Source organism: Onychomys torridus, chromosome 1, assembly GCF_903995425.1.
Source record: "Onychomys torridus chromosome 1, mOncTor1.1, whole genome shotgun sequence".
Lineage (NCBI taxonomy): Eukaryota > Metazoa > Chordata > Mammalia > Rodentia > Cricetidae > Onychomys > Onychomys torridus.
In genome coordinates this window covers 97297926-97323022 of record NC_050443.1, presented here as the reverse complement: position 1 = coordinate 97323022, position 25097 = coordinate 97297926, and the positions used below count along the sequence as shown (strand labels likewise).

At 46.3% G+C, this 25097-nt stretch overlaps 1 protein-coding gene across 1 annotated transcript in view; it reads left to right on the top strand.

The window, feature by feature from the left end:
- Nucleotides 1–13097: 13097 nt before the first annotated feature.
- Gpr139 (G protein-coupled receptor 139) overlaps nucleotides 13098–25097 on the top strand; it is a 44875-nt gene continuing 32875 nt past the window's right edge. Inside the window, exon 1 of the mRNA XM_036176591.1 lies at nucleotides 13098–13455. Within this exon, the coding sequence (XP_036032484.1) occupies nucleotides 13353–13455 (103 nt within the window). The 5' untranslated portion in view covers nucleotides 13098–13352. The remainder of the gene's footprint in view (nucleotides 13456–25097) is intronic.

The window sequence follows — 25097 nt, the reverse complement described above, 5'->3', positions numbered from 1 at the left end:
TAGGACTATTTCTGGAGCTCTTAAAGAAAATTGAACTTTTTGGCAGTTGGAGTGGTGCAGTGATAGAGGAAGAGGAAAAAAAAGAGAAAAACTCAGGTACTAGAGAATAGTCTTGTGAATAAGTGAGTGGAGCAAATACCCAAACTTTCCCTCCTCCAGCCTGATTACTTGAGTGTCTAGAATGTTCTAGGAGTTAGGTGCAAGGTGTAAGAATCCTTGTCTTCTGATGCTGTGCTAATCAAGAAGAAATAATGCAATGAAATATATTAACTTTTTATCCACACCATATACAACCAGGATGCCAATAGCAAGTTATTCTTATTACCACTTTAGGAGTCCGTTCTCAGTTACATAATGAGTGGCCCAGGCATTATTTGTTCATTGTAAAAGTTAGATGTTCAAGGCCTGAGGAGATGGCTTTGTCAATAAAGAGCTTTTTATGCAAAGCATAATGACTCAAGTTTGATCCCCAGAACCTGTGTGAAAAATACTGGCCATGGCGACACACATACTTGTAATCCCAGCTCTGGGGAGGCAGAGACTGGCAGATCCGTGGGGCTCACTGGCCAGCCAGCCAAGCCTAATGTTCAAGGTTCAGGCAATGGGAGACACTGCCCCCAAAAAACAAGGTGATCACTCTTGAAGAACAACAACCAGAGGTTTCCATCTGGCTTCCACATGCACACACACACACACACAGACAGAGAGAGAGAGAGAGAGAGAGAGAGAGAGAGAGAGAGAGAGAGAGAGAGAGAATTATTAGATAGGTAGGTAGGTAGGTAGGTAGGTAGGTAGATAGATAGATAGATAGATAGATAGATAGATAGATAGATAGATAGATAGATAGGTGTTAGATGGCTAGATTTGTGCTGCCACTCTGATACTGCGGGTCACCTTAGACACACTCACAGATCTTCTCTGGCCTCAGTTCCTGTCCCTCACCTGCTGTGTAATGGGAAAATTGGGTGTCATCATTTCCCTGAGTCTCACTTTTCAAACAGTAGATGATCCTTTACACATCACTTGCTTTCTCTGGAATGCAGATTTTCCCATCTGTAAAATGAGCTGAAGATGTTAGCCCAGGCCACTTTGAGTAAGTTATAAGAAGATTAAAGTATAAGAGTCCACATGGCTATCTTTTCTTCAGAGTAATGCTCTATCAGTTGAGAGGTGAGACTGATAAACACAGGTCACTCCCTGATCAATGATGCATGTCCTTGGCTTACCAGCCTTATAAACCTGCTCCAGGTAACACATACAAAAAGGATTTTGTAATTTTGTAATTTATTTACTTTGGAGAAATAATCTTTTTATCTCTTTAGAGTTTCCTCTGGACAGTGTGTGTGTGTGTGTGTGTGTGTGTGTGTGTGTGTGTACATCTGTGTGGTGTGTGTGTGTGTGTGTGTGTGTGTGTGTGTGTGTGATGTGTGTGTGTGTGTGTGTGTGTTGAATGCATTTGAATTATGTGTCATTGTGGATTGTAGCAGGACCATTTTTGCACATTATCCATCCGTCTGTTTTCTAGGGCACAACACAGTGTTGCTCACTGCTGTTGGCAGGTCTGTAGCGATATCCCTCTTGCTTAACTGAAACTTAGTCCTCCACTGGACAGTAGTTGCTGTTTCCTGCCTCCAGCCTGGCTAGCTACTATTTAACCATCTGTTCCTATGACTTTGATTTGGGTACCTCAGACCACAGGAATCCTACAAAATAAGAGCTGACCTTCTGGGCCTGGCTTATTTCACCTGGCACATTCCCCATGTTCCACAATGTTCCTGAATATGGCAAGATTTTTTTTTCAAATTGAATAGCATTCTATCACACGTGTGTGCCACATTTTCTTTGTGCATTTATCCAATGGTGAACATTAGGGTTATGCCTGCATCATGGCTGTTATGAACAATGCCACTTCAAACACAAGGGTAGGAGACATTGGGGACTTGCAGAGGACCAGGAAGCCACATATGGTGGAAAACAGCAAGAACCAGGACAGAGTCTTTGTGGGTGATCCCTACTTAGATGAACAAAACGCTGAATTCTGCTTTGTTTCTCTCAAAATTTTAAGCCCCAAAAGACAGTCTCTGATTGGCCAGTTTTAGGATAGCTCCCTGGCTCCACTGATGGCCCAAACTTCAGGATCTAACAGCTTCAGGACGGCAGGTGCCTGGATTCACTGTCCATTTAAGACCACACAAAAAGAGGTCGCTCTCCAAAAGAAATTTTGGACTTAAGAAGGAGAATAGAATCCTGGGCATCCCTAAATGTGAATCAACATTGTTCACAGATTTGTTAAATAACCAGATGTCCCTCTCTCAGCAGGGCCTTGTCTGCTCTGCTGTTTGCCCTTCAGAGCCCCACCTACAGACATGGTTCTCAGTGACATGTACTGTTGTGGCTTGTGTGTTTTCTAGTCTGTCTCCTGTTCTCCTTCTCCCCTGCTCTCCATTTTTCTTCTGCTTCTCTTCCCTCATCTCCACTTTTCTTCCCCTGTTCTCCTTTCTCATACCCTTCTGTTCCCCTTTCCTCTGTCTCCCCACCCTGCCTGTAAGTGAGCAGAGTGAGGAGTGAGATGTGAGGGGTACTCCAGAGTCTTAATCTCCCTGGGGAGATACTATTTATAGTAATACCAACATCCAGATGAGTCATACCCTCCCACATAACATCACCCATGCTCACATAGACCCACACTTGCATATTTGGATAAACATGTATGTACTTGCTCATATACACACATGCATATATATACATATTCATGCATATAGTAACACATATATATGCCTGCAGATACATATGCATAATAATACTCAAGCATACAAATACATATGCATATATATACACACTCATGCTTATATACACATGCATATATAAATTCATACATACAAACACAAGTGTTAATATATGTGCACATACGTACATTCATACTTCTCTCTTCTCTTCTTTTCCCATTCCCCACACATGCATACACTCTCATGCATAAATATACAAGTATGTATTATATCTACATCATATATATACATATATATGTGTGTATTATGTGTGTATTATGTACACTTCATGCATAGATTCACATTTGAACATATACACACATACATGCATATAATTCTATGTTATGCTTTTATACACAATTGCACAATACACATGAGTAAATATACAGATTTGTGGTGGTATTGTGTTCCCCAAAATATTGTGCACCCTAATAAATTTATCGGGGGTCAGAGAACAGACAGCCACTAGAACAGAGCCAAAAATGGTGGCTAGAAAATGAGTCAGAGCAAGCCATAGCAGAAGCTAGGCAGTGGTGGTGCACGCCTTTAATCCAAGCACTTAGGAGGCAGAGCTAGGCAGATCTCTGTGTGTTCAGGGATACAGGCAGCATGGAGGCCCACGCCTTTAATCCCAGAAAGCACCTTTAATCCCAGGGAATGACGGCAGAAAGTAGAAAGATATATAAGGCGTGAAGACCAGAAACTGGCAGCATTTGGCTGGTTAGGCATTTGGCTGATTAAGCTTTTAGGGCTTTGGAGCAGCACAGTTCAACTGAGATCGATTTGGATGAGGACTCAGAGGCTTCCAGTCTGAGGAAAAAAGACCAGCTGAGGAACTGGCAAGGTGAGGAAGCTGTGGCTTGTTTTGCTTCTCTGATCTTCTAGCATTCACCCCAATACCTGGCTCTGAGTTTGATTTTATTGATAAGAACTTTTAAGATTCGTGCTACACAGATTCGTAAATATACACATGTGCATTTATATACATTCATAAAACCATGTACACACACCCTAGACAAGTACATGTGCAAACACATACATATATATATAATATATATACATATTTACATACATGTATGAACTTGCATACTTGCATGTGCACAGACCTATCCATGCATATATATGTACTGAAACACACATGTGCACATGCACACCTATGTATAAAGGCATATGTGTATGCACAACTATCCATGCATATTTATGTGTAAAGACATATATAGGTGTGCACACTATCCACGCATATTTACGTTTATATGTACATGCATGCACACGCCTACCCATGCACACCTAAGCACATAGACACATGCACACCCCCTAGCCTTTACTTTTCCCTTCCCTCGGGTTTCATGTTCTTCACTGCATCACAGTTGTTCTTCCTGTCCTGATGAAGTCTACCCAGGTGCAGCACAGGTTCTCTGCCTTTCCCTGCGCTGGGGTATTAAAGGCCAAAAAACACACAACTGTGTGTGGAAGAATTCCCAGCGTGCTCAGAGGCTGCTCCTGACCACTGTGACGGGTCAGTGACAGACACCAGAAGGCTCACTCTAAAGTCTGAGAACTGACAGGCCATCATGAGTGGCTGTTACAAGGACCACCAGAATAGGCCCTTGGCAGCTCCCAATGCCTTGTGCAGTAAGCTCTGCTGAGGAGCAGAAGACACGGGGAGAGGCGCCTTGTTGTTGACAGCAGACAAGAGCCTGCTGACAAAGAGGGACTGGAAAACACTCCGCCGGCGCTGGCCAAGGTCAGTGGAGGACCGAAGCAGCTGGGGAAATATCAGCAGCGTTTTGACAGCCTAATAGCAGGGAAGGAATTGTCTTTGCAACGACTCCAAAGGTTAAATTTCTAAAGAATCGCGACACCATGAGGTTTCAATTGCTTGTAATAACATCCTTGACCGAGACCCGTTACACAACATAGTCTTCCTATGTTTTATGATGAGAATTGTTAAACACACATGAAAGCTGAAGATCTTTCCATGTGAAAGCATGTCCACATAGGACCTGGAATCTGCTGCTAATGTCTCCTTGTTGTGTTGCACGTCCAACCCTCTATCCACCAATATTTTCAAGTTTTGATGCATTCTACTCTTCACCCCAGAAATTTAGCATGAACTAGAGATGGAGATCGGTATTTGTCTGTTCTGAATACAGAAGATATCTGTGTGTATATATGTGTACATGTATGTGTTTGTGGGAGAGGTGACACATGAGCATGCAGTTGGCCATGCACATGTATGTGTGGACACCAGAGGAAAAGCTCTGGCATCATTCCTCTACAGGTGCTGTCCATTTTCTTCTTTTGAAACCTTGAGCTCCCTGACAGGGCTGGGCTGGCTGGCCATCAGCCCCAGAATTCTTGCTGTCTCTATCTCCCCAGGTCAACCTTTTATCTGGGCTCTGGGGTCGGAACTCACACAACATGCTTGCACTACTGAGATATTTCTGCAGCCCCTGGAAGTTATTTTTACATAAAAATTAATGAAGCACAGAGAAACTGAGGAGGGGATGGATAGGCAGAGCAAGGAGGATGTTCAGGGCTAGTCTGGATGATCCTTGGTGTTGGGTTCATGTACATTTGTCCAAACACAGAGAATGCATGACACCAAGATGAACCCTAATGCCACTGTAAACACACCAGCTGCACAAACACATGATTCCATGTGTTAAAGGCTTGATCCCCAGGGTGATGCTGTGAGGAGATGCTTGTGGATGTTTAGGAGGTAGGGACCCATGAAAGGTATTTAGGTCATTGCAGGTATCCCCTTAAAGGAAATTATGAAATATCTTCCTCCTCCCCCTCTGCTTCTTCCTCCTCTTCCTCCTCCTCTTCTTCCTCCCCCTCCTCCTCTTCTTCCTCCCCCTCCTCCTCTTCTTCCTCCCCCTCCTCCTCTTCTTCCTCCCCCCTCCTCTTCTTCCTCCCCCCTCCTATTCTTCCTCCTCCCCCTCCTATTCTTCCTCCTCCCCCTCCTATTCTTCCTCCTCCCTCCTCCTCCTCTTTCTTGCTCATGAGAGGAGCAGTTTGCTCTGCCACATACTCCCACCATGATGTACTGTTCTCACAGAAGTCTAAAGCAAGCTGAATCAGAATCTCCAAAATCAACCTTACCTGTTTACAAGTTAGTTGCCCCCAAGTATTTTGTTATAGTAGTACAAAGCTTACTAATGCAAAAATGTACTAGTCACTATGTAGCAGGATGTTGATTAAAAAAAGGAGGCTATGTGGGCAGAAGATGTATGGGAACTCTATATCCTTCACTCAGTCTTACTATGAACTTAAACCTTAGCTGAAAAATAAAGTCTATTTAAGACAGCTTTACGTAGAGCACACAAAGGAGATCTAACAGCACAGGCAGGTTGACTCCCAGCGCCCAAGTTCAGCTTTTAGCCATGTGTTCTTCCCACCCAATATCTATGCCATTCCTACATTGTGGAACTCACATTTCCTTTGGATGAATGATCTACCTTCTCTCACAGTTCACACAGTTTGAGCATTGATCCCTTGTCTCGATACTATCGCTGGACGCGGGAGCCGAGCTTCTGATCTGTTGTCCTGATTCTCCCACTGGACACAGGAGCCGTGCTTGTGATCTGTTGTCCTGATTCTATCGCTGGAGGCGGGGGCCATGCTTGTGATCTGTTGTCCTGATTCTATCGCTGGAGGCGGGGGCCATGCTTGTGATCTGTTGTCCTGATTCTCCCGCAGGAAACGGGAGTCATTCTTTTCCTGCCCGTTTTTGTTGGCAACAGAAATTCATCTGAAAGTGGTGATTTGGGATGAGATGAGCTCCCAACCAGCCTGAAACACAGAGAGCTTTCCCTGGGACTTGTGCTGAAATCCTCTTTCAGTTCAGTTATTAAGCCAGCAGGGCAGACCCAGGGGTGCTGGTGTCTATCCCATCATCACGCTGTAAGTACCTGCTAAGAGTGTGGTTAATCCTGGGGAAGCAACGTCTGCTGGCAGAAAGAGACGAGGATCTACCAGGCTCCAATCAGGTAGATTTCTGTACTTTCAGTGATGAGAATCCATGCATCTCTCCTAACACTGCACTAGATGGAGTTGTCGTAGCCTTCTGTGACAACGCCCTCAAGAGGGTCCTGAGGCACGTGCAGTTATGAGGGAATTGAGCAGGGCTTCAAAGCTGTCTGATAATGACACAGGGCCCACTACAAGTAGACCTTGTGTCGAGGAGTCAGAAACAAAGCAGTATACCCTGGCCAGGTGGCAGTCTGAATCTAGAAAGGCAGGTGACAGGCACCCCCCTCCTGTCAGCATGGTGTGGTGAGAGATGCTGTAGAGGAGAGAGGCCTGGGCCAGGGAGAAATGGGACAGATAGGTCGGGAAGGCTGCCAGATGGAATGAGCCTCAAGAGAAGTCATCAAAAGTAAGGAGAGGGCAAGTTACACTGTGGTGAGAGATGAGAAGGCAGGTGGGACACCCAGGTACGCTTAGAGAGCCTCCCACGCAGAATGATCCCAGTCATCACAACCCCCGCTTCCTTCCATCCATCCTTCTTCTCATCTCCTTTCCCTACAGAAGCGTGTCTAAAAATGCAAATCTAATAATATAATCCCACGCCCTCCTTAAAAATAGGGATGAAAATCCAAGCACTCGCATGGCCGACAAAGCCCTGCCCACTTACTATTTACAGTACATTCCTCCTATCCCCCTCAGCCTGCTCTCTGCTTCCTCGGGTCCTGCTTAGTCTCACACTAGGACCTTTGCTCTTTCCACTACCCCTCACCCCTGACCCCACATCCCTTTACCACGGTAGTTCTTATTTATCCTTCGCACAACCACTCAAATGTTACTTCCTCAGAGAAGCCTTCCCTGATGCCAGAACATACAACAGCTTCCAGCACACTTTCTCATTAAACTTGTTCTTCATAATACGACAATGCTTGCCCAAGGTTACGTGTGTGTGTGTGTGTGTGTGTGTGTGTGTGTGTGTGTGTGTGTTGATTCATGCTCATCTCTTGTGTTCAAGTTAAGATCCAGCAAATCAGAGACCTTTCTAACTTTCTTAAACAACTGAATGTTCAGAACCCACTGCCGGGGACAGCATACACACTTCTGAGTTGCTACAACCCCCACCTCTCCCTGCTGTGTTCCCAACTCTAAGTAAAGTGTTAGTTTCAGCTTGTGTTTCTGATAGAGTTGCCCTTGAGAGCTACCTTCATCTACCAACAGGTGCAAAAATGGCATTTAGATGGAGAAGGCCAGAGCTCTCTGTAACATGAGGGGCAGCACACTTCCTCATGAACAGAAAGAATGAGCAGCATTTCTATCTCACTGCTGGCCACTATCTACCAGGCTTGCCAGCACTTGGGTGCTCTGCTCCTACTCTGACATTATGCCTATATTTCTATTGCAGTCACTTATGGATTCATTCAGGATTATTCCTGGACACTTGCCTGATACTGTGCTGAGAATTCAAGCAAAGACAAGTGTAGCATGAATCTTAAAGAGTCTTATTAATAAAAACAAACCCAGGGCCTGGTATTGAGGTGAATGCTGGAAGATCAGAGAAGCAGAACAAGCCACAGCTTCCTCACCTTGCCAGTTCCTCAGCTGTTCCTGTTTCCTCAGACTGGAAGCCTCTGTGTCCTCATCCAGAATGAATCTCAGCTGAACTGCTGCTAAAAGTCTAAAAGCTTAACCAGCTCTAGTTCCTTGTCCTCATGCCTTATATACCTCTCTGCTTTCTGCCATCACTTCCTGGGATTAAAGGTGTGAGTCACCATGCTTGGCTCTTTCCAATGTGGCTTTAAACTCACAGAGATCTGGATGGATCTCTGCCTCCCAAGTGATAGGATTAAAGGCATGTGTGCCACCATTTTCTGGCCTCTATATCTAGTGGCTGTTCTATTCTCTGACTCCAGATAAGTTTTTAAGGTGTACAATATTTTGGGGAACATAATATAACATCACAGACAAGACATATGTGCTGGTCAGAGCCTAGTGCTAAAGAAAATGTGCCATCCCCTGTGCAGAAATGATTAAGCATTTAAAAAAGTTACTAACAAAGCTTTAAACTGATTGTAGACCCTTGTGGCCACATGGCCAGCATGACCTATCATGTGCCTATCCTTGCACCAGCCTGAGTGCCTTAGTGACTTCAGCATAGACACAGGTGTCAGAATATCTTGGGCTAACTCCCAATTCAGGGGGTCTCTGCCAAATTACTGAACTCCTCGGTGCTTCAGTTTTCTCACCTATGGAATGGAGCCCAACAATCCCTTCCTTCCACCGTGATTATGGGGCTAACTTATCAAACATATGCCTGTTAATAAACCCTCAACACAAAGGAAGTCTGATCACAACTCTCATATCTGTGCACCGTCAGCAGGACCAGTTACACAGGTGCATTACCTGTGTGGTCACCCAGGGTCCCACACCACAAGGGTGCCCAGTCAGTTTAAAGCTTTGTTGTTGACATTTTTAAGTGCTTAATGATTTCTGCACAGGGGATGCCACATTTTCTTTAGCACCAGGCTCTGACCAGCACACATGAAGAGCTGAGCAAAGGCTGCTGGAAGCAAGAATGGATGGATGTCCCCAGCCTTTTGTATCAGCCCACACATGCCTTTGTCCTTCAGAATCAGCCAAAGGGATCAGCTTTGAAGCAAAATTCTACCTTCAGGAATTAGGTTTTTCTTCAGGGGACGGGATCTCACTACAGAACCCAGGTTGACTACGAACTCATAATTCTTCTGCCTCAGCCTATCCAGTGCAGGGATTATAGGCATGCTCCCCCACACCCAATTCAAGTAGACTGTGTGAATTCACCATATACTTTCCCTAAGACTGAGAGCATCCAAAGTCAGACTCAAAACCTTAAACACATTTTCATGCAAACATACTTTTCCCAAGAAACAGACTCTAACCAAGCAGCTGCCAAGCGTCCCAAGGGGGCCAGGAGGTGATAGAAGGTAACTCCTCCATCTCTTGGTGTAATAACATGAATCTTAAAGAGTCTTATTAATAAAACTCAAACTCGAGGCCAGTTATTGGAGTGAATGCTGGAAGATCAGAGAAGCAGAATAAGCCACAGCTATCTCACCTTGCTAGTTCCTCAGGTGATCCTGTTTCCTCAGGCTGGAAGCTTCTGAGTCCTCCTCTACATGAATCTCAGCTGAACTGTGTTGCTCCAAAGCTTAACTAACTACATGCTTTTTCCTCTTTAGTTCCTGGTCCTCATGCCTTATATACCTTTCTCTTTCTGCCCCCACTCCCTGGGATTAAAGGTTGGGTTTCTGGGATTAAAGGCGTGGGTCACCATGCTGAGCTGTTTCTAAAGTGGCCTTGAACTCAGAGATCTGGCTAGCTCTGTCTCGCACGTGCTGGGATTAAAGGTGTGTACCACCACCACCCAACTTCTGTTAGGACTTACTCTTTCCATTTCCTAGCCACCATTTCTGGCTCTGTTCTAGTGTCTGTCTGTTCTCTGACCCCAGATATGTTTATTTCGGGGAACACTCAATATTTCAGGGAACACAATACCACCACATCCTGGACTTACAGTTCATTCTCCTTCCATCACACTCTCATTCTCTGCAGAGACATCTGCCTTTGTGGATAACAGTATTCCTTCTTTGCTTAATCCCATTTTACAAAGGAAGAAGTGAATGTTAGGATACAAAGAGGATTCTTGCAGTGCAGTTTTCTGCCCACCCAGGCTCTATGAAGGCCTCTTATGGGCCTTGGAATTTGAACCCCTTTGGAAGTGTTATCTAATATGATCAGTGCATGGAAAATCTGAGGCTGTGTCCCCAGCTCCAGCACCAACCCAACTGTGTTGCAACAACAAAGATAAACTCGTGCTCAGCAGCCTCAGCCAGTGGGTAGTGCGGATTTCATTCTTCCCATGTGTTTTGACTCTGCAGTGTACTGGTACTGTGAAAAGCTGTGGGTACAACCAGAACCCCACCAAAAAAGGCCTTGACCTCCCAAGGCAGGAATGGACAAGAAACAAGACAAATAAGATCCTGTATGGAAGGATGCTAGTGCTAAGCCTTCAGAGAGCAGGACAGAGGTAGTGCAAGATTTGGGGTGAAGAATAATTGAGATGTCAGTCTTAAGTAGGATTGTCAATGAAAAGCAGCCATAGGAAGAGTGAGGAGACAGTGGAAGACATGACTGGAGAGACATGAAGGCAAGGAGGCAGGCCGTGAAGCTTCCAGAAGAACATTTTAGACAGTGGAAACTGCCTGTGGAAAAAAACAAAACAAAACAAAAAAACCTCTGGGTGTTCAGCCTTTATTCCCAGTGTAGGGAGATCTCTGAAGAGACTGGAGGCTTTCCCAAGAGGCATTTACTTCCCTGCCCCAGCCTGTCCGCTCAATGCAGCGCCATCTACAGGCCAATGCAGTCCATTGATTGACAGCAATTAAGTGTTGAGCTTTTACAGCAGTCGCGGGCTACTTTACTTAGCGCCATGGAGGGGTTCGGTTTTGTTCCTTAGATTTTGGTGGGAAGGGTAGTCACACTCAAGATGACTATAAGAGAGGATTTTGCGTAGGATGCCTTTGTATTTCTGACCCACTTGTCCTCACTCCCCAAGTACTGGGACCACAGACTTGAACCACTGAGCCAGGTCTTATGCGCCACTGTTGGTCCAAGTGCTTAGTAGGCAAGCACTCTGACATGCCAGGCCCCAAGAGAGAATTTTGAACGTACTCCCCCAAAAGGGATGTCACATGCTTAAAGTGATAAGTATACTAGTTACACTGATTTGGTCATTGCACATCAAATACCAGAATCGAAATACCACATTACACCCCTAGAAATATAGATGATGGTGTGTGTCAATGGAAAATAAAAATAAAGCAAAAAGTTAGACAGCAAGATAGGTCACAATAAAATTTTAATATCTAATGGAGCTTGAAATCAGACTGGGTTTAATTGTACCCACCAGACTCTGTAACAACCTTGTCCTTTGAGGGGTCTGAGTGCCTGCCTGGCCACCATAGACCCGTCTGAGGCCAGAAGATCCCTCTACAACTTTAGATTTCCAGCCTTCCTCTCCTCCACTCACTGCCCGAGGAGCTCCGAACAGAGATGGGGACACGATACTGGGCCCTTGCTGGAGACTCAGAAAAGGCTCAGCCAGCTCCTTCTCTCTGGAACAGATGTTAGGGGAGAAGTGGGGAGGGGGTGTCTCCAACATCTTCAAGCCAGTCACACGCCCCTCGCTGGCATCTGCTTCAACTTGCTCCTGGAAAGGCTTGCCTCTGTGCTCCTGCTGTGCCTTTAACACACAGGCTTGACTTGAGCCTAGGGCAGATGTCTCTCCCTAGCAGATTCTTAGGTACCCTTGACAAGTGAAGCTCTTGGAGTGCTCTGCCTGCCTCCCCTGCAAAAGGAGCGCCCCTCCACTGCCAGGATCCCACCTGCTCTGCCCATACTCTCCTTCACACAACCTTCAAACACTTCAGACCACCCAGCCCCCTATATGCATTTGTGTACTTGTTCGAGGTTCCGCCTGAGCCTGCTGTGCCCTCCTGCATATTGATGAGGGTGTCTGCATGTTTTCAGCAGTCTAGCTAGGTGTGGAAGATGAAAGCACCCGCGTGCGTGAGTGTGTGAGTGAGTGCACCCGCATGGCTGGGCATGTGTGCCTTTGTGTGCGTGTAGGTGAGTGTGTGTCTCCGTGGCTGCAACATTTTTTATCCCAAGCTGAAGGCTGTGTGGAGGGCTTCTCCTAGCCATCCTGCATCCCTTCCAAGTTCAGGGACAGCACCATCGACCTGGTGGCACACGCAAAGATGTTCACAGGCTTCCTTCAGACCCACAAGCTCAGCTCCCTGATCCAGGCAAGAAAAAAAAAATCTTTCAACATTCTCTGGGCTCCAACAGTCGCGACCCCATCCCCCACACCCGGGATGTAGACTCCTCTACACGAAGATGGCATTGGCGGGGAGCTGGGGTAGGTAGCTGGGAGGAAAGTCAAAAGGAAAACTGAGGGCATCCTGGAGGGGTAAAGGAGCCACTAAGGGAGAAGCAGGTCGTTTCCACGCCACGCCCCTCCCACAGGGGTTGGAAACCTAGGATAGCCTGTTCTCCATCCAGGTCTTCCTCTGGGGTTCCCAAGTTAACCCGGTCTTTTCCTCCAGAAACTGGAGCCAGAAAACGCTGCTGGGACCCGGCTCCTCTGGAACGTCCCACCCGATGCCCCCCACTCTCAGCGCGTGCGCGCACTCGTGGACACACACACACACACACACACACACACACACACACACACACACACACACACACACACCATGCAGGCAGCTGCTGATTGGCTGCGGAGAACGGCGTCCCGGCTGGGGTTCTGAGGCGGGAGCTGAGCGGTCCTAGGAGGGAGGTGCACACTCCGGCTCCGAGAGCCCCTCCCGCGTCCCCTGCGCCCTGCTGGAGAGCGGAGCTGCGGATCCTGGAAGGCAGGTGCGGAGCCAGCGGAGGATACCGGCCAGGGTGCAAGCGGGTCCCGCCGTGCGGCGATCCCGGATCCCGCCCCAGCTGCTGCCTGGTCCCCACCGGCTGCTGCCTGGTCCCCACCCGCTTGGCAGCTGCGCCGAGCCCAGCCCGGCGAGGGGCGCGCTCATGGAGCACATGCACGCCCATCTCGCCGCCAACAGCTCGGCTTGCGGCTTAGGCTTCGTGCCGGTGGTCTACTACAGCTTTTTGCTGTGCCTCGGATTACCAGGTGAGGGGACCCGAGGGAGAGGGAGGGAAGCCGGAAGCCCCAAGTTGCAACCTCCGGGGTCCCAGACACCGTCTTGGGAAGTGCCCTGAAGCCCGCTTTGAAAAATAACAAAGTTTAAACCTTGGTGGCAACTATGGAGGTTTCCATATCAGGATAAAGGGACGTCGCGTGGCTTGGCGGGGACAGTGCTTGTGTGGCGCTGGGGCATTTTGACTTGTGGGTGTGCATCCTATCCAAAGCGTGCCCGTGTTCGTTCTCTCTCTCTCTCTCTCTCTCTCTCTCTCTCTCTCTCTCTCTCTCTCTCTCTCTCTCTCTCTCTCATCGCGTCCCTGAGGGGTCCCGGCAGTGCCTCACACTGTCACCTCAGCTGAGAACACTTCTGCCTCCCTATCACTCTGTACCTCCCACCTAATGCTACATAAAGCCATAAAGCCGAGACCTTGATACTGGCCACTGGAGTTCTTGGGGCAATAGGATGAGCCCTTGCTATCCGGGGTCTGCCCTGAGGGAGCGAGGTATCTTCCAATGGCCAAGAAGTGTCAAAGGATGCCCCTGGTCTGGGCCAGATGGGGCAACTGTACGAGAAGCGCACTGGCTACCAGGACTACTGCCTCAGGGGATGGCAGTCTCCTTGAATTTACGCCTGTCTCCTCTGGCTTTGCCTCCAGGTCAACCCCATTCCTCTCTCCCAGGGCAGTTCCCAGAGAGGCAGATGAGTGGCTGGCTGGTCCCACATCTTAATGTCCTCTGGAAAGTGAGGCTGACACTCGTAGTGAATTCCTAAAGAGAGATGAGCTGAGGGAGGAGGGGTGTCTGCCTGGGCTATGTGGGAGAGCAACCGGGACCAGGAAGAACAGACACCCCCCCCCCGGGGGGGGGGGGGATGCTTCAGTTTTGGGCCTTTGGATAATCCTGTCATGCACACAATGTCATGTTCATTCTTGGAGTTAACTGCAGGCAGAAGAGAGAGCTACAGACAGAAAGGCTCGGAAAGAGAAAAATCCCTGTCCAGGATAGAATCTCAACCTCCGCCACTTGGCATCTCTACTCTGAGAACTTGAGCATCTAGCGTCCTAAGAAGTTGGGCATTAGTCTTCCAAGATCCTAAAACCCTCCCTTCCTCAAACATTTAGGGACTCCAGAGCCCCTGGAAAGACAATGTCCAACAACCCCCATTCCCGAGTTAACCAGCACAGGCAAAAACAAGTTTCCTAACATGGGCTCCTGCATCCCCGTCCCCCTCGACCGCCCCTCCCCCCTTGAAGGGAAGCTCTCCCTCTACCTTATCCCTCCTAGGAAAGGGGATCCAGCTCTGATGTACCCTACCAGGTAGGGCACTCCTGTAATTACCTGGAGCTGAAATTGACTTCCACCCAGGTTGCATCCCCCTACCCTGCCCTCCAAAGCCTGTTCCCAGAGCTCTCTATTGGAAATGAGTTCTTGAGAGGTTGGTTATGTGTGATGCATGTTGAAGTGAAGAAGGGCCAGAGCCCTTCTCTTTGACAGCACCCCACCCCCATCATAGTGTAACTAACCCCCTTCCCGACCTCTCCATCTCTCCCGTTGCCTGTGCAAATTCTAAGGGGCAGTGCTGCAAAGACAAGGAGGATGACCTCCAAGAGTCCAAAACAGGACATGAGGTTAGAAGAACAGGGAATCTCAGACTTTCGATGACCTCAAATCAAAGTGTCTGGAGCCTCTATAGTCTAACTCTCCTGAGCAGCTAAAGTCTTTTCACCCATAGCTTTGGCATCCACCTTATGCTAGGCACTGTGTTTGGCATGGGTTTAGCCCAAGACTTAGGGATTTAAGAGAGAAGGGTTGAGATTTGAACTTTGATGGTGTGTGTGTTTATAGACTTAGCTAACAGTTTTGAGCGCCTACTGTGTACAAATACTAAAGATGTGCCAAAGAGCTCCCAGGAGTCTTCAGGGGGCAGTCCATGGACTCAGGGAACTGAATGTTTCACAATGAAAGCTTCTGGCTTTAGAGGCAGCTGCTGGATGCAGAAGGATCAACCTCCTAGAGAAGAGTGAAGGGAAGATCAGTCTTGCCCAAAACCATGGGCCAAAAGCACTTTTGTTAGCAACCTGGAAGGCTGGTTCAAAGAGTCCTTGTCATTCTTTTAAAGCAGTGGTTCTCAGCCTGTGGGTTCTCAACCTTTGGAAGGTCAAAGGACCCTTTCACAGGGGTCACCTAAGACTATCAGAAAACACAGATAAGTAATTATGATTCATAACAGTAGCAAAATTACAGTTATGAAGCAGCAACAAAAATAATTTTATGGTTGGTGATCACCACAATATGAGGAACTGCATTAAAGGGTCTCAGCATCAGGAAGGTTGAAGAACACTGTTTTGAAGCCATACAGAGAAGCAAACATATCCCAGCAAATGAGAACACAGACTGAGGATTAATCCAGCCTCCACCAGAGTCAGAGGGTGTGGTTGCTCTGTGCCTTAGTTTCTCTCTGTAAAATGGACACTACGAAATTGGCTTTCCCTAGGGTGGTAGGACAAGTGACAGCTTTGGTGAAGATGAGGAGGTGGTTGAGTATGCAGTTCAGTGGCTGTCACCTGCATTGATTGACATTGTGCGGCTGTAGTTACAACTGTCATCCCATGGGGTTGTCAGGAGAGGGGACTGCTCAGCATGATCTGGGAACCAGCATAGGGCCCAGGAGGTGCATAGAGGACAGCATTTAACCTAGCACTTTACCTTGAAAGTCCACCATGGTGGTCTCCTTAAGAGTCACCATCAATTAGCAAGCCCTTGTCGCCACTGTTGATGGAGAGACAGTTATGTGGGGTGTGACATAGCAACAGGCCTTGCTAATATTGTTGAAAACTGAGATTTTAATTGAATCACTATTCCCAGCAGAGAGCTCACTCCAGGTTTTCCAAATCCCCCCACCAAGAGCTGTCAGAGATGAGAGTGGAAATGGAGAGATAGATGGGGAATGCCTGGGTGTTTGCCAAGAGGGATCCAGTAATTACAGGAAAGTGGCAGGTGTCTCTAGCCACACATACCCCTAAGTTGGCAGAATGAGCTTTGAAAAAGCCATGTGGTCCAGCCCCCTACTTTAAGTAATTGTCTGTGTGGGCCAGCGCAACAGGCCTGGCATGAGTCCAAGGAATTCCAATACAAAGTATGGGCAGAGCTAGCCACTTAGGAATTCTTAGCCTGTCAGTTCCACAGTTTGCTCCATCAGGAAAATGGGTAGGAGTCATGCATAATGACCTCCCCAGGTAGCATCTATTTATTAAGATACTCTGTATAAAAATAGCCCGAGTCATACCTATGGTCCCAGCTATTCAGAAGACCAAGGCAGGAGGATTTCTTGAGATGAGAAGTTGAAGGCCAGCTAAGGCAGTAGAGCAAAACCTCACCCCACAAAACATTCAGAATAATGCCTGGTCCAAGAAAAGCACATTTTACTCGGTGCCTTCTCCACAGCATATCTTTTCACTCATACACTGCCGCCTCATCTCTATTACCTCCCTATGACCTACAGGAGCATCCCAACCCATTTCATGGCTGAGTAAACTGAGATGCGGAGAAGTGCCACATGTGCCCTACAACCGTAGAGTCAAAGCAGAGGTAAATGCACCTGCTCTTTCTGTGATATCACATTTCCTTCCTTCCACCAGGAAGCTGTTTTCACTAATCTTGGTCCCCTAATGCTGAAGACTTAGCAGAGAATATTGGCACCCCTGCCCTTCATAAAACTCCATCTGTTTCTCTCCCTCCTCCTTTTTAAGTGAGGGAGATGTTTCTTATTTCTCAAGACACGGGACCTAAGTCAGAAGAGCTAATGCTGGTTGGCTTGGTGAAGACAAAGTAGTATAAAGAAATGGAAGAAGGAGAAGGAAACTGTGAACTTGAATGTCTGGGGGGAGACAGCCATGGGGTGGTAGGTAAGCTGCCCTGATAAGGAAGGAACACCTCAAAAATAAGCAGGGATTTGAAAGATTTTGTTTTTAAAATTTTCTTTCTGAAAGATGCCTCAGACATGAAGGAAAGTAGAGAGAAGAAGGAGGTGATAGCTTGAAATCGCATCCCACCCTACAGGAAGGAACACTTCCAGAGCTGCCTAGCAAGGGTGATGAGATCTGCCTCTGAAGGCTGGGATGGGATGAAGGGAGCTTGGCACATTGTAGTTACCATGGTTATTAACAAAAGGTGAAGATATGAGTAGCCGGTGACTGGGATGATCCCTGCAGGTGTGTTTCCTTTAATCCACAAACAGTTTTGATAAGAGAAGGTGTAATAAACAGGCTAGGAGTGGAAATGTGGGGCCTGAACCTCTGGGATTCTATGCCCTGGCTTGGATGTTTATAACCTGTGTAATTATGGGCAAGTGACATTAACTACTATATGCTTCAGTTTTCCTACCCTTTAAAATGGAGCAGTGAAAAAAACAGTCCATACACTGTAGGGTTGATGTGAAGACTGAATTAAGCACTAAACACAATGCTTTGAACACAGGAAGCACTCTGTAAGCTATTATCATCATTTGAAATGTGGGGGCAATTTCCCAATATGTTTGATGACACTGGTTTTACCCTATCATCAAAGTAAGACAGATATTATCCAAAAATAAAACTATAAACTAATAAGCCTCTTGAGCATAGACACAAAATCCATAAATGGCCAAGTTACTCAATAAGCATCTAGAAGGGGTAACTCATCTAGAACTTGGGTTTGTCTCAGAATGCCAAATTCATTGAGCATTTGAGAAGAACGTTAACAAGTGAAAAAAAATCCAAGTTATCCATCTTAGTAGATGAGGAAAAACATTCGACAATAGTTAACAACCTCTTGCAATAAAAACTCACCAAACAAATTATAAAGAGAATTTATTTAACACGGAAAGTAGAATCCACAAATAACCTGGGACTTCCATCACACTCAGAGGCTGGAGGCTGAGTGCTCCCCCAACCCCTATGATCTGGAGTCGGGCAGGAAGAGCTGCCTTCCTTGCTCTTATTCAACATAGTACTGGAAGTTCTGGCCAGTGGAATAAGGCAAGAAAGAGAAACAAAGGTATCAAGAAATGAATAAGTTCAATCATTTCTATTCATGGATGCTAGAATAGCCTTCATAGAAAACTTAAAAATGTCACAAAGAAGCTCTTAAGAATTAACAAGTGGCCACAGTGTGTTTGCAGAATATGTGATTAGTATGTAAATACCTGCTGTTATTTCTATCTATCACCAATGAATAACTTGAAATTAAAAACTAGAAAAATAACTTCAATGGAATTCCAAGTTCTCTTATAAAACCAGAAGAATGTAAATGCCCATTCCCTGGAGGTAGCACCTTCCAGGAGTTGAAGGATAGCAGGTCCCCGAAACAGGTAGTGGCATTCATACAGCTTAAAACGCTCAAATTAAGAAATGGCAAAGGCTAACACACTTCCCATACACAACTTTCTCCTGTCTGTCAGTCTTGAGCTCCTCATCCCACAGGTGACCACTGCTACTGTGCCTTCATTTTTTATTGACCCTCTTTTAAGGTATGTTAGTGCATTAAGCAAATACAAATTGGGAAGTCCAACTCTCCATTTCTAATTCTGCCTGAAATGAGCACATTATATGATTGATTTGTCTCTTCTTTTTCATTTCATTGTACCAATCATTTGCAGAGAATGGGTGGAACTTGTCATTCCTTTATACAGCTGCATAGCATTCCTTTGTATCCTTGGATCCAAACTCATGTGAGCTGCTTCCTGATAAAGTACTCAGGCACTCTGAATCTAAACAGCCCTGCACGCTGTGCCTAACTTACCCTGTGTCCCATCTGTACCGTAATCAGGTACATTTGACCATAGCAGCCATATATAAGACAGACAAAGAACATTAAATGTGGAATTCTGGATTCCAGGTTCCTCTGGCAGTAACTCACTGTATGTCCTTAGAGAGGTCGTTTTTTATGGAGTCATCAAAGCCACAAGAAAGGCTGTTTCTGCCTGAGCTGTAGATGGAGACATGACCCTTAGGTGGGATGCAGCAATGCAAGTTTGTGGAATCACAAACTCATGATACAGCTCTGCTGGAAGCCGCCTGTCCCAGCCTTGAGATAGAGTTCAGGACAATTGCTTTCTAGACCTTACCCTCCTGCAGTTCCCGTAATCATCACTTCAGTTCTGCTTTCAAGGCGGAGTGTAAAACACATTGCATGAAAACCAGATGAGGATTTGCATCCTGTTTGCTATTGTGACCTCAAGCATAATACTTCACCTCTCTGTGCCTCGGCTCTTTCATCCACAACAGTGGGATATCAAGGTGATCAGTTAAGCAAGTATCTGATATCATACACTCTGAATTCAAATCCTGGCTCCTCTACTTAATAATCTTTTACTTTGGGCAAATTTCTCACCTCTCTGATCCTCAGCTTCCTCAGCCGTGAGAAGGATATTAACAGTGCCTCTTCCAAAGGGCTATTGTGAAAATAAATTAAATTGTGAAAATGCTTACTTCCGTTCTTGGCATACTTGCTGTCACATGGAGTAAGAGTTTGGTAATGTTATTAACCTTCCAGGTCTTGCATTGTGGCTGTGATGATTAAAAACAAAACACACAAAGGCTTCTCACAGTCCTTCACACATGCTAGGATCTCCATAAATGACATTGTTTCATTGTCTAATATGCCCATGTGTTCAAGCCATGTCTATGTCCTGTAGCCATACTTCATATATGGATCTTTACCATAAATAAATGGCTCTACTCACAATGGTGACAAAACTGTGCCCTAGCAAGTCAGAGAAGAACAAACCCATGACTTAGCAATGAATCCCTTCATGAGTCTAGGGAATGGACCTACCTAAAAGGCTTTCTTGGGTCTCGGTGTGACTTTCATTCCTATGAGGACTCTTGGGCATGTATATATCATCACCCATTTTCAGGTGAGAACTTTGGGTACCTAACCAAGTCCACAGAGCTAGGAAATGGCAGGGCAGCCCTGAGTGCCATTACCCAGCTTTATCACGAGGAGATGGTGGCACACACCCCATAGGACAAAGGACAGGTGGGACTCAAGTGGAGGTGAGCACAAGGAAGGTAGGGACTGGGTGTCAGGAGGCCTGGGGCTGCTTGACTTTCTGACCAACAACTCAGCATCGCCAAATAGTTCCAAAACCTAGAGATCCAGATATGTGTGGAGTAGCTGAGGTTTCAACATGGGCAACTAATTCAAAAAGAGTTTTTAAAACATCCTGTGAACCAACACTTCCTGAGTCAAACCAAGCAGATCTCTCTGCATACTTGCTATAGCCCACCAGTCTGCTGACTTAAAACCTTGGGATGGGGAAGCCACAAGAAACATCAAGAAATACCAGTGTGGATCACAGTAGAAAACAAAATATTGACTCTAGATAGGGGAAGGAGAGAATAATTAAGGAGATGCAAGGAAATATGTGGCTGAAGGAAGGCATGCCAACTCCCTGATCCAGGGAATTAACAAAAGCTAACAGAAACTTCTCCAGGAAATACTACAAACTGCATGTTGACAAGGTCTTGGAACATAGAATATTTTGGAGAACCAGAATAGTACTTTGAATCTGCCAGCATGGGGAATTGAGATGTGGGCACAATAGACCCCAACCTGAATTCAAATTACAGCCTCATGGCTTCATGTTAACAGGACACTGGCAAGTAGCCTCTATGCACACCCCACAGAATGGGTACCATGCCTTTCTCTCAAGGCTTATGGCATGGATGAGGCAAGATCAGTCAGGGATGGTAGCACAAGGCATGGTGTCAGTCAATCCATGGCTTCTGGATGGTCCTGATTTATGTTTTGTTTTGTCTTCTTTGCTGAGCCCATATATCTCCAATTTACAAAATGAGGGATTAAGACCTCCCCTGAATTTGCAGGGCCGGGAATGGCAGAGTCTTCAGCAGAACTCAGCTCCTTTTCTCAGTCCACTGCTGTTGATCTCCAGGTTCAGGGCAGTGATAAGGGTAGAGGTGGATTGACTGAGCTGGTGCTCAGTGACCACCCAGCACTGGGGTTTTGCCTGTTGGCATCTAGGATGGTTTTTAATTGTACCCGTGTGCAGCATCAGTTCCTTCTCTTAAACTTCCTGATTCCATCAAAGGAGTAGCTCAGCTTGGCATAGTGTGTCTTTAACATCTTCTCAGTATATGCCGAATCTCCTGGGCCTAATACCATGCCTGGCTGTAGCATCTGACTTGAACTTAATGCCCCTCTTATTCTGCTATTACATATTTTCCCTAGTGCTAGAAATAAAACCCAGGGTCTTAAACACATTCGGCAAGTGCTATACCACTGAGCTGTACCTGGGCCCTGTATCCATTTTAAGGCTACCTTTTCTTTACATCAAGGAGGCTGGCTTGTGAGTCGTGGTCTATGCTGTCCGATACAGTGACACCAGCCATGTAAGGCTACTGAGTACTTGACATTGGACGAGTGCAAGTGAGATGCTGAATTTTTCATTTCATTTCAATTAATTTGCAATTAAAATCTGATCATTTGGTTATTAGAAAATAACTGTCTGGTTGGGACAACTCGGGTATGAATTTATTCATTCAGCTCTGTTTTATGACCTCTAAATAGAGGTCACAAAAAAATCAGCACACATAAAGAGATATATTGCAACTGTGAACTACACACTGGATTTTGAAGACAGCACAGGAAAAAAAAGTTAAATATCCCAATAATTCACATGAATTACATGCATTGGATGTGTGTAGTTAAAATATAGTGTTAAACTTTTGTTTCTCTTTATTTTTTATTATAGCTACTAAAATTTAACTGTATATATGATTCCTATTACTTTTACACTGGGGTGCATTGTTATATAAAAGTGTTAATCTAGTAGCTAGGCATGGTGGCTTACTCCTAGCATCTCAACACTTAGGAAGCCAAGGTGGGCAGATTATCTTGAGTTTGAGGCCAACCTGATCTACAGAGAAAGATCCAAGCCAGCCTGGACTAGAAAATGAATCAGCCTCTCTGGCTCCTCTCTCTCTCTCTCTCTCTCTCTCTCTCTCTCTCTCTCTCTCTCTCTCCCCTTTTCTTAAAAAAAAACATAAATTTAAGGAAACAGGACAAGTCATTTTCGAACAAAATGCAAAGTAAACAATATAATAGGTGAAACAGACTTTAAATGCAACAAAAATCAAAAAGTCAATGGATATTCCAGCAGGTTGGGTTGCTATAACAAAACACTACGGTCTTGTGGCTTGTGACACCAGAAGCTTCTTTCTCACTGTTCTGAAGGCTAAAACCCCAAGGTCATTGCAGCAGCATGCCCTGGCTCTGGTGAGGGCTCTGCAGGCTGCAGACTGCCAGCTTCCTGGGGATGCCTCCACAGAAGGAAATGGCAAAGAGCTCACTGTGGTCCTCTTAAGACACTGAGCCACCTTCCTGACATGCTCACCTCTCAAGGATCCTGCTTCCTGATCCATCCCACTGGGACGCAGAGGTCAACTTATGTAGGAGGACATAGACATTCGGTCCCCCACAATAGGACCATGACTAAACTCTAGGGACTCTCACCGAATGCAATGCTCCGAATGGAAACCCTAACATTAAAAGACCAGGCCAGCTCCCCAGCCTGACCCAGTTGGGCCCCAAAACTCTGAACCCTGTACACTTCGGTCATTGTAGCCCAAGAAATGACTGCCCATCCTCAACACCCATACCACCCCTAATACCTGTGCCACCCTGGAATAACAGAAAGGAAGCAGAGTACAGGGTGGATCCTCCATGGGATTAAAGAAAGGGGACATCTCTGTGGATGAAAAGTGGCCTGGCTTCTCTTGCATGAAAGTTACAATAAGCTGAAATATGTTACAAAGAAGTTAAGGACTTTTCTCCCCAAAATGTGTGCCTTCATTCCTCCCCTCCCCCCAGAAAAGTAAAAATTGTCAAACTTGATTTACTTCACTAGGTCATTTTTCCATCTGCCCATTGTCCACCCAGGTTCCCAGCATTGCCAGGTGCTGGGCACTGCATTAGCCTCATGACAAACCCTAAAAGACCTATTCCTTTCTTGGTGACATTTACATACCACCAAGTCCACCAAGCTAGTGTGTATGAGTGCGTGTGCACGTGCACACACACACACACACACACACACACACACACCCCACAGGATATCAAAAACCCACTCAAAAACAAATTTAGCTGTGCAAATGCCATCATACTGTGAGAGTTTATCACTGAAGAACTTGACCCAGACCAAGAGGTCACCAAAGCTCCCCTCCAAAAGGGAAACTTCAAGTCAGAATGACAGGGAAGGGAAAAGGAGGAAGAAGCAGGGAAAGGAAGGAAAAGGAGAGGAAGATGGGGGGAAGGGAGGGGAAGGAAAGACAGGAGAAGGGAGGGGAGAGGAGGAGAAGGGAGGGGAGGGGAGGAGAAAGACAGGTGACAAAGCAAACAAGCCAGGCCAGGGAGGGACTGGTACACAGAAATCAGGACAGGAAGAAGGTCAGAGTACCTGGGGTGACAGGGAAGTGCGTGTAAGAAAAGTGACCCAGGAAGCCAGCCGCTTATGAAAGCCAGGTAAATTGCTCTGAGCTGGGACAAGCCATTTTCCAGTGTATAAGCCAATGCATCCACCAGTGACTCCTCTCCCCCTTGTTTGCCAGAACGGTTGGCAGTCAGCGGAGCTGGGGGAATTGCTTTTCTGCTACAGACATTTCTTATCATTTCAGCTAAGTGCAGAGCAAGCTATCGGCCCTGTCATTTCAACCAAAGGACTGTAGCCAGATGCACAAACACACAGATGTGACACACACATAGACACATATAGACAGACACACATCAGGCACGTGCATGCACACATGAATATCCTAGGCAGAGACACACAGGCACTCTCAGAGACAAGCGCACATACATGTGCACATATACACACCACTGCCAATGACATAGAATGGACTGTGACTCCATCCTGATGACAGCTCCCTACCTTTAGCACCCAAGGCCTCACCTCCACAGTTCAGCTCATCAGCGTGCTTACCAGACACTCCCTGCTTCTGTGAAGAAATACAGTGACTTCCCTGAAATGCATTGATTGGGGCAGCATTTGGAAGTTCCAGGGGGAACGAGGCTGTAAGCAGGACAAGGCTGAGCAATCTCTAAAGGAACCCAAGGTCCATAGCCTTGTCCCTCACAGAACATGTTCTCAAATCGTCTTTCCTCCGTGTTCAGGACCTTTCATAGACTAGGCATGCTCTGTCTATTAGGAATAGCAAAGAATACCTGGAAGAACTATGTACTTCTCCAAACTATTTGAGAGACAAATGGCAAGCAGTAAGTAAATATATAAACAAAACCCCTTGAGGTACTGATGTGCACTTTGGCAATAAAGTCACAGGGAAAGGTAGCAGGGAACTACATAGTAGAGTGCCAGAAAAGCGCTCCCCAGACAGGTGATGTTTAAGTGAGGTCTGAGAAGGCGCCAGCTGCGTGGACACCAGGAGAGAGCATGACAGGCAGAAGGACAGGCAGGGTGGAAACCCAGAGATGTTAATGAGGTGGCACCAAAGCCCAGCGTGGCTGGATCACACTGGGCAAGGAGAAGTGGTCAGAGATGAGAGAATAGGCTGTGTTCTGAAGGTGCTTTGCACAACTGGGTGCTACCGTGTGTGTTGCTAGACGACACAGAGTCT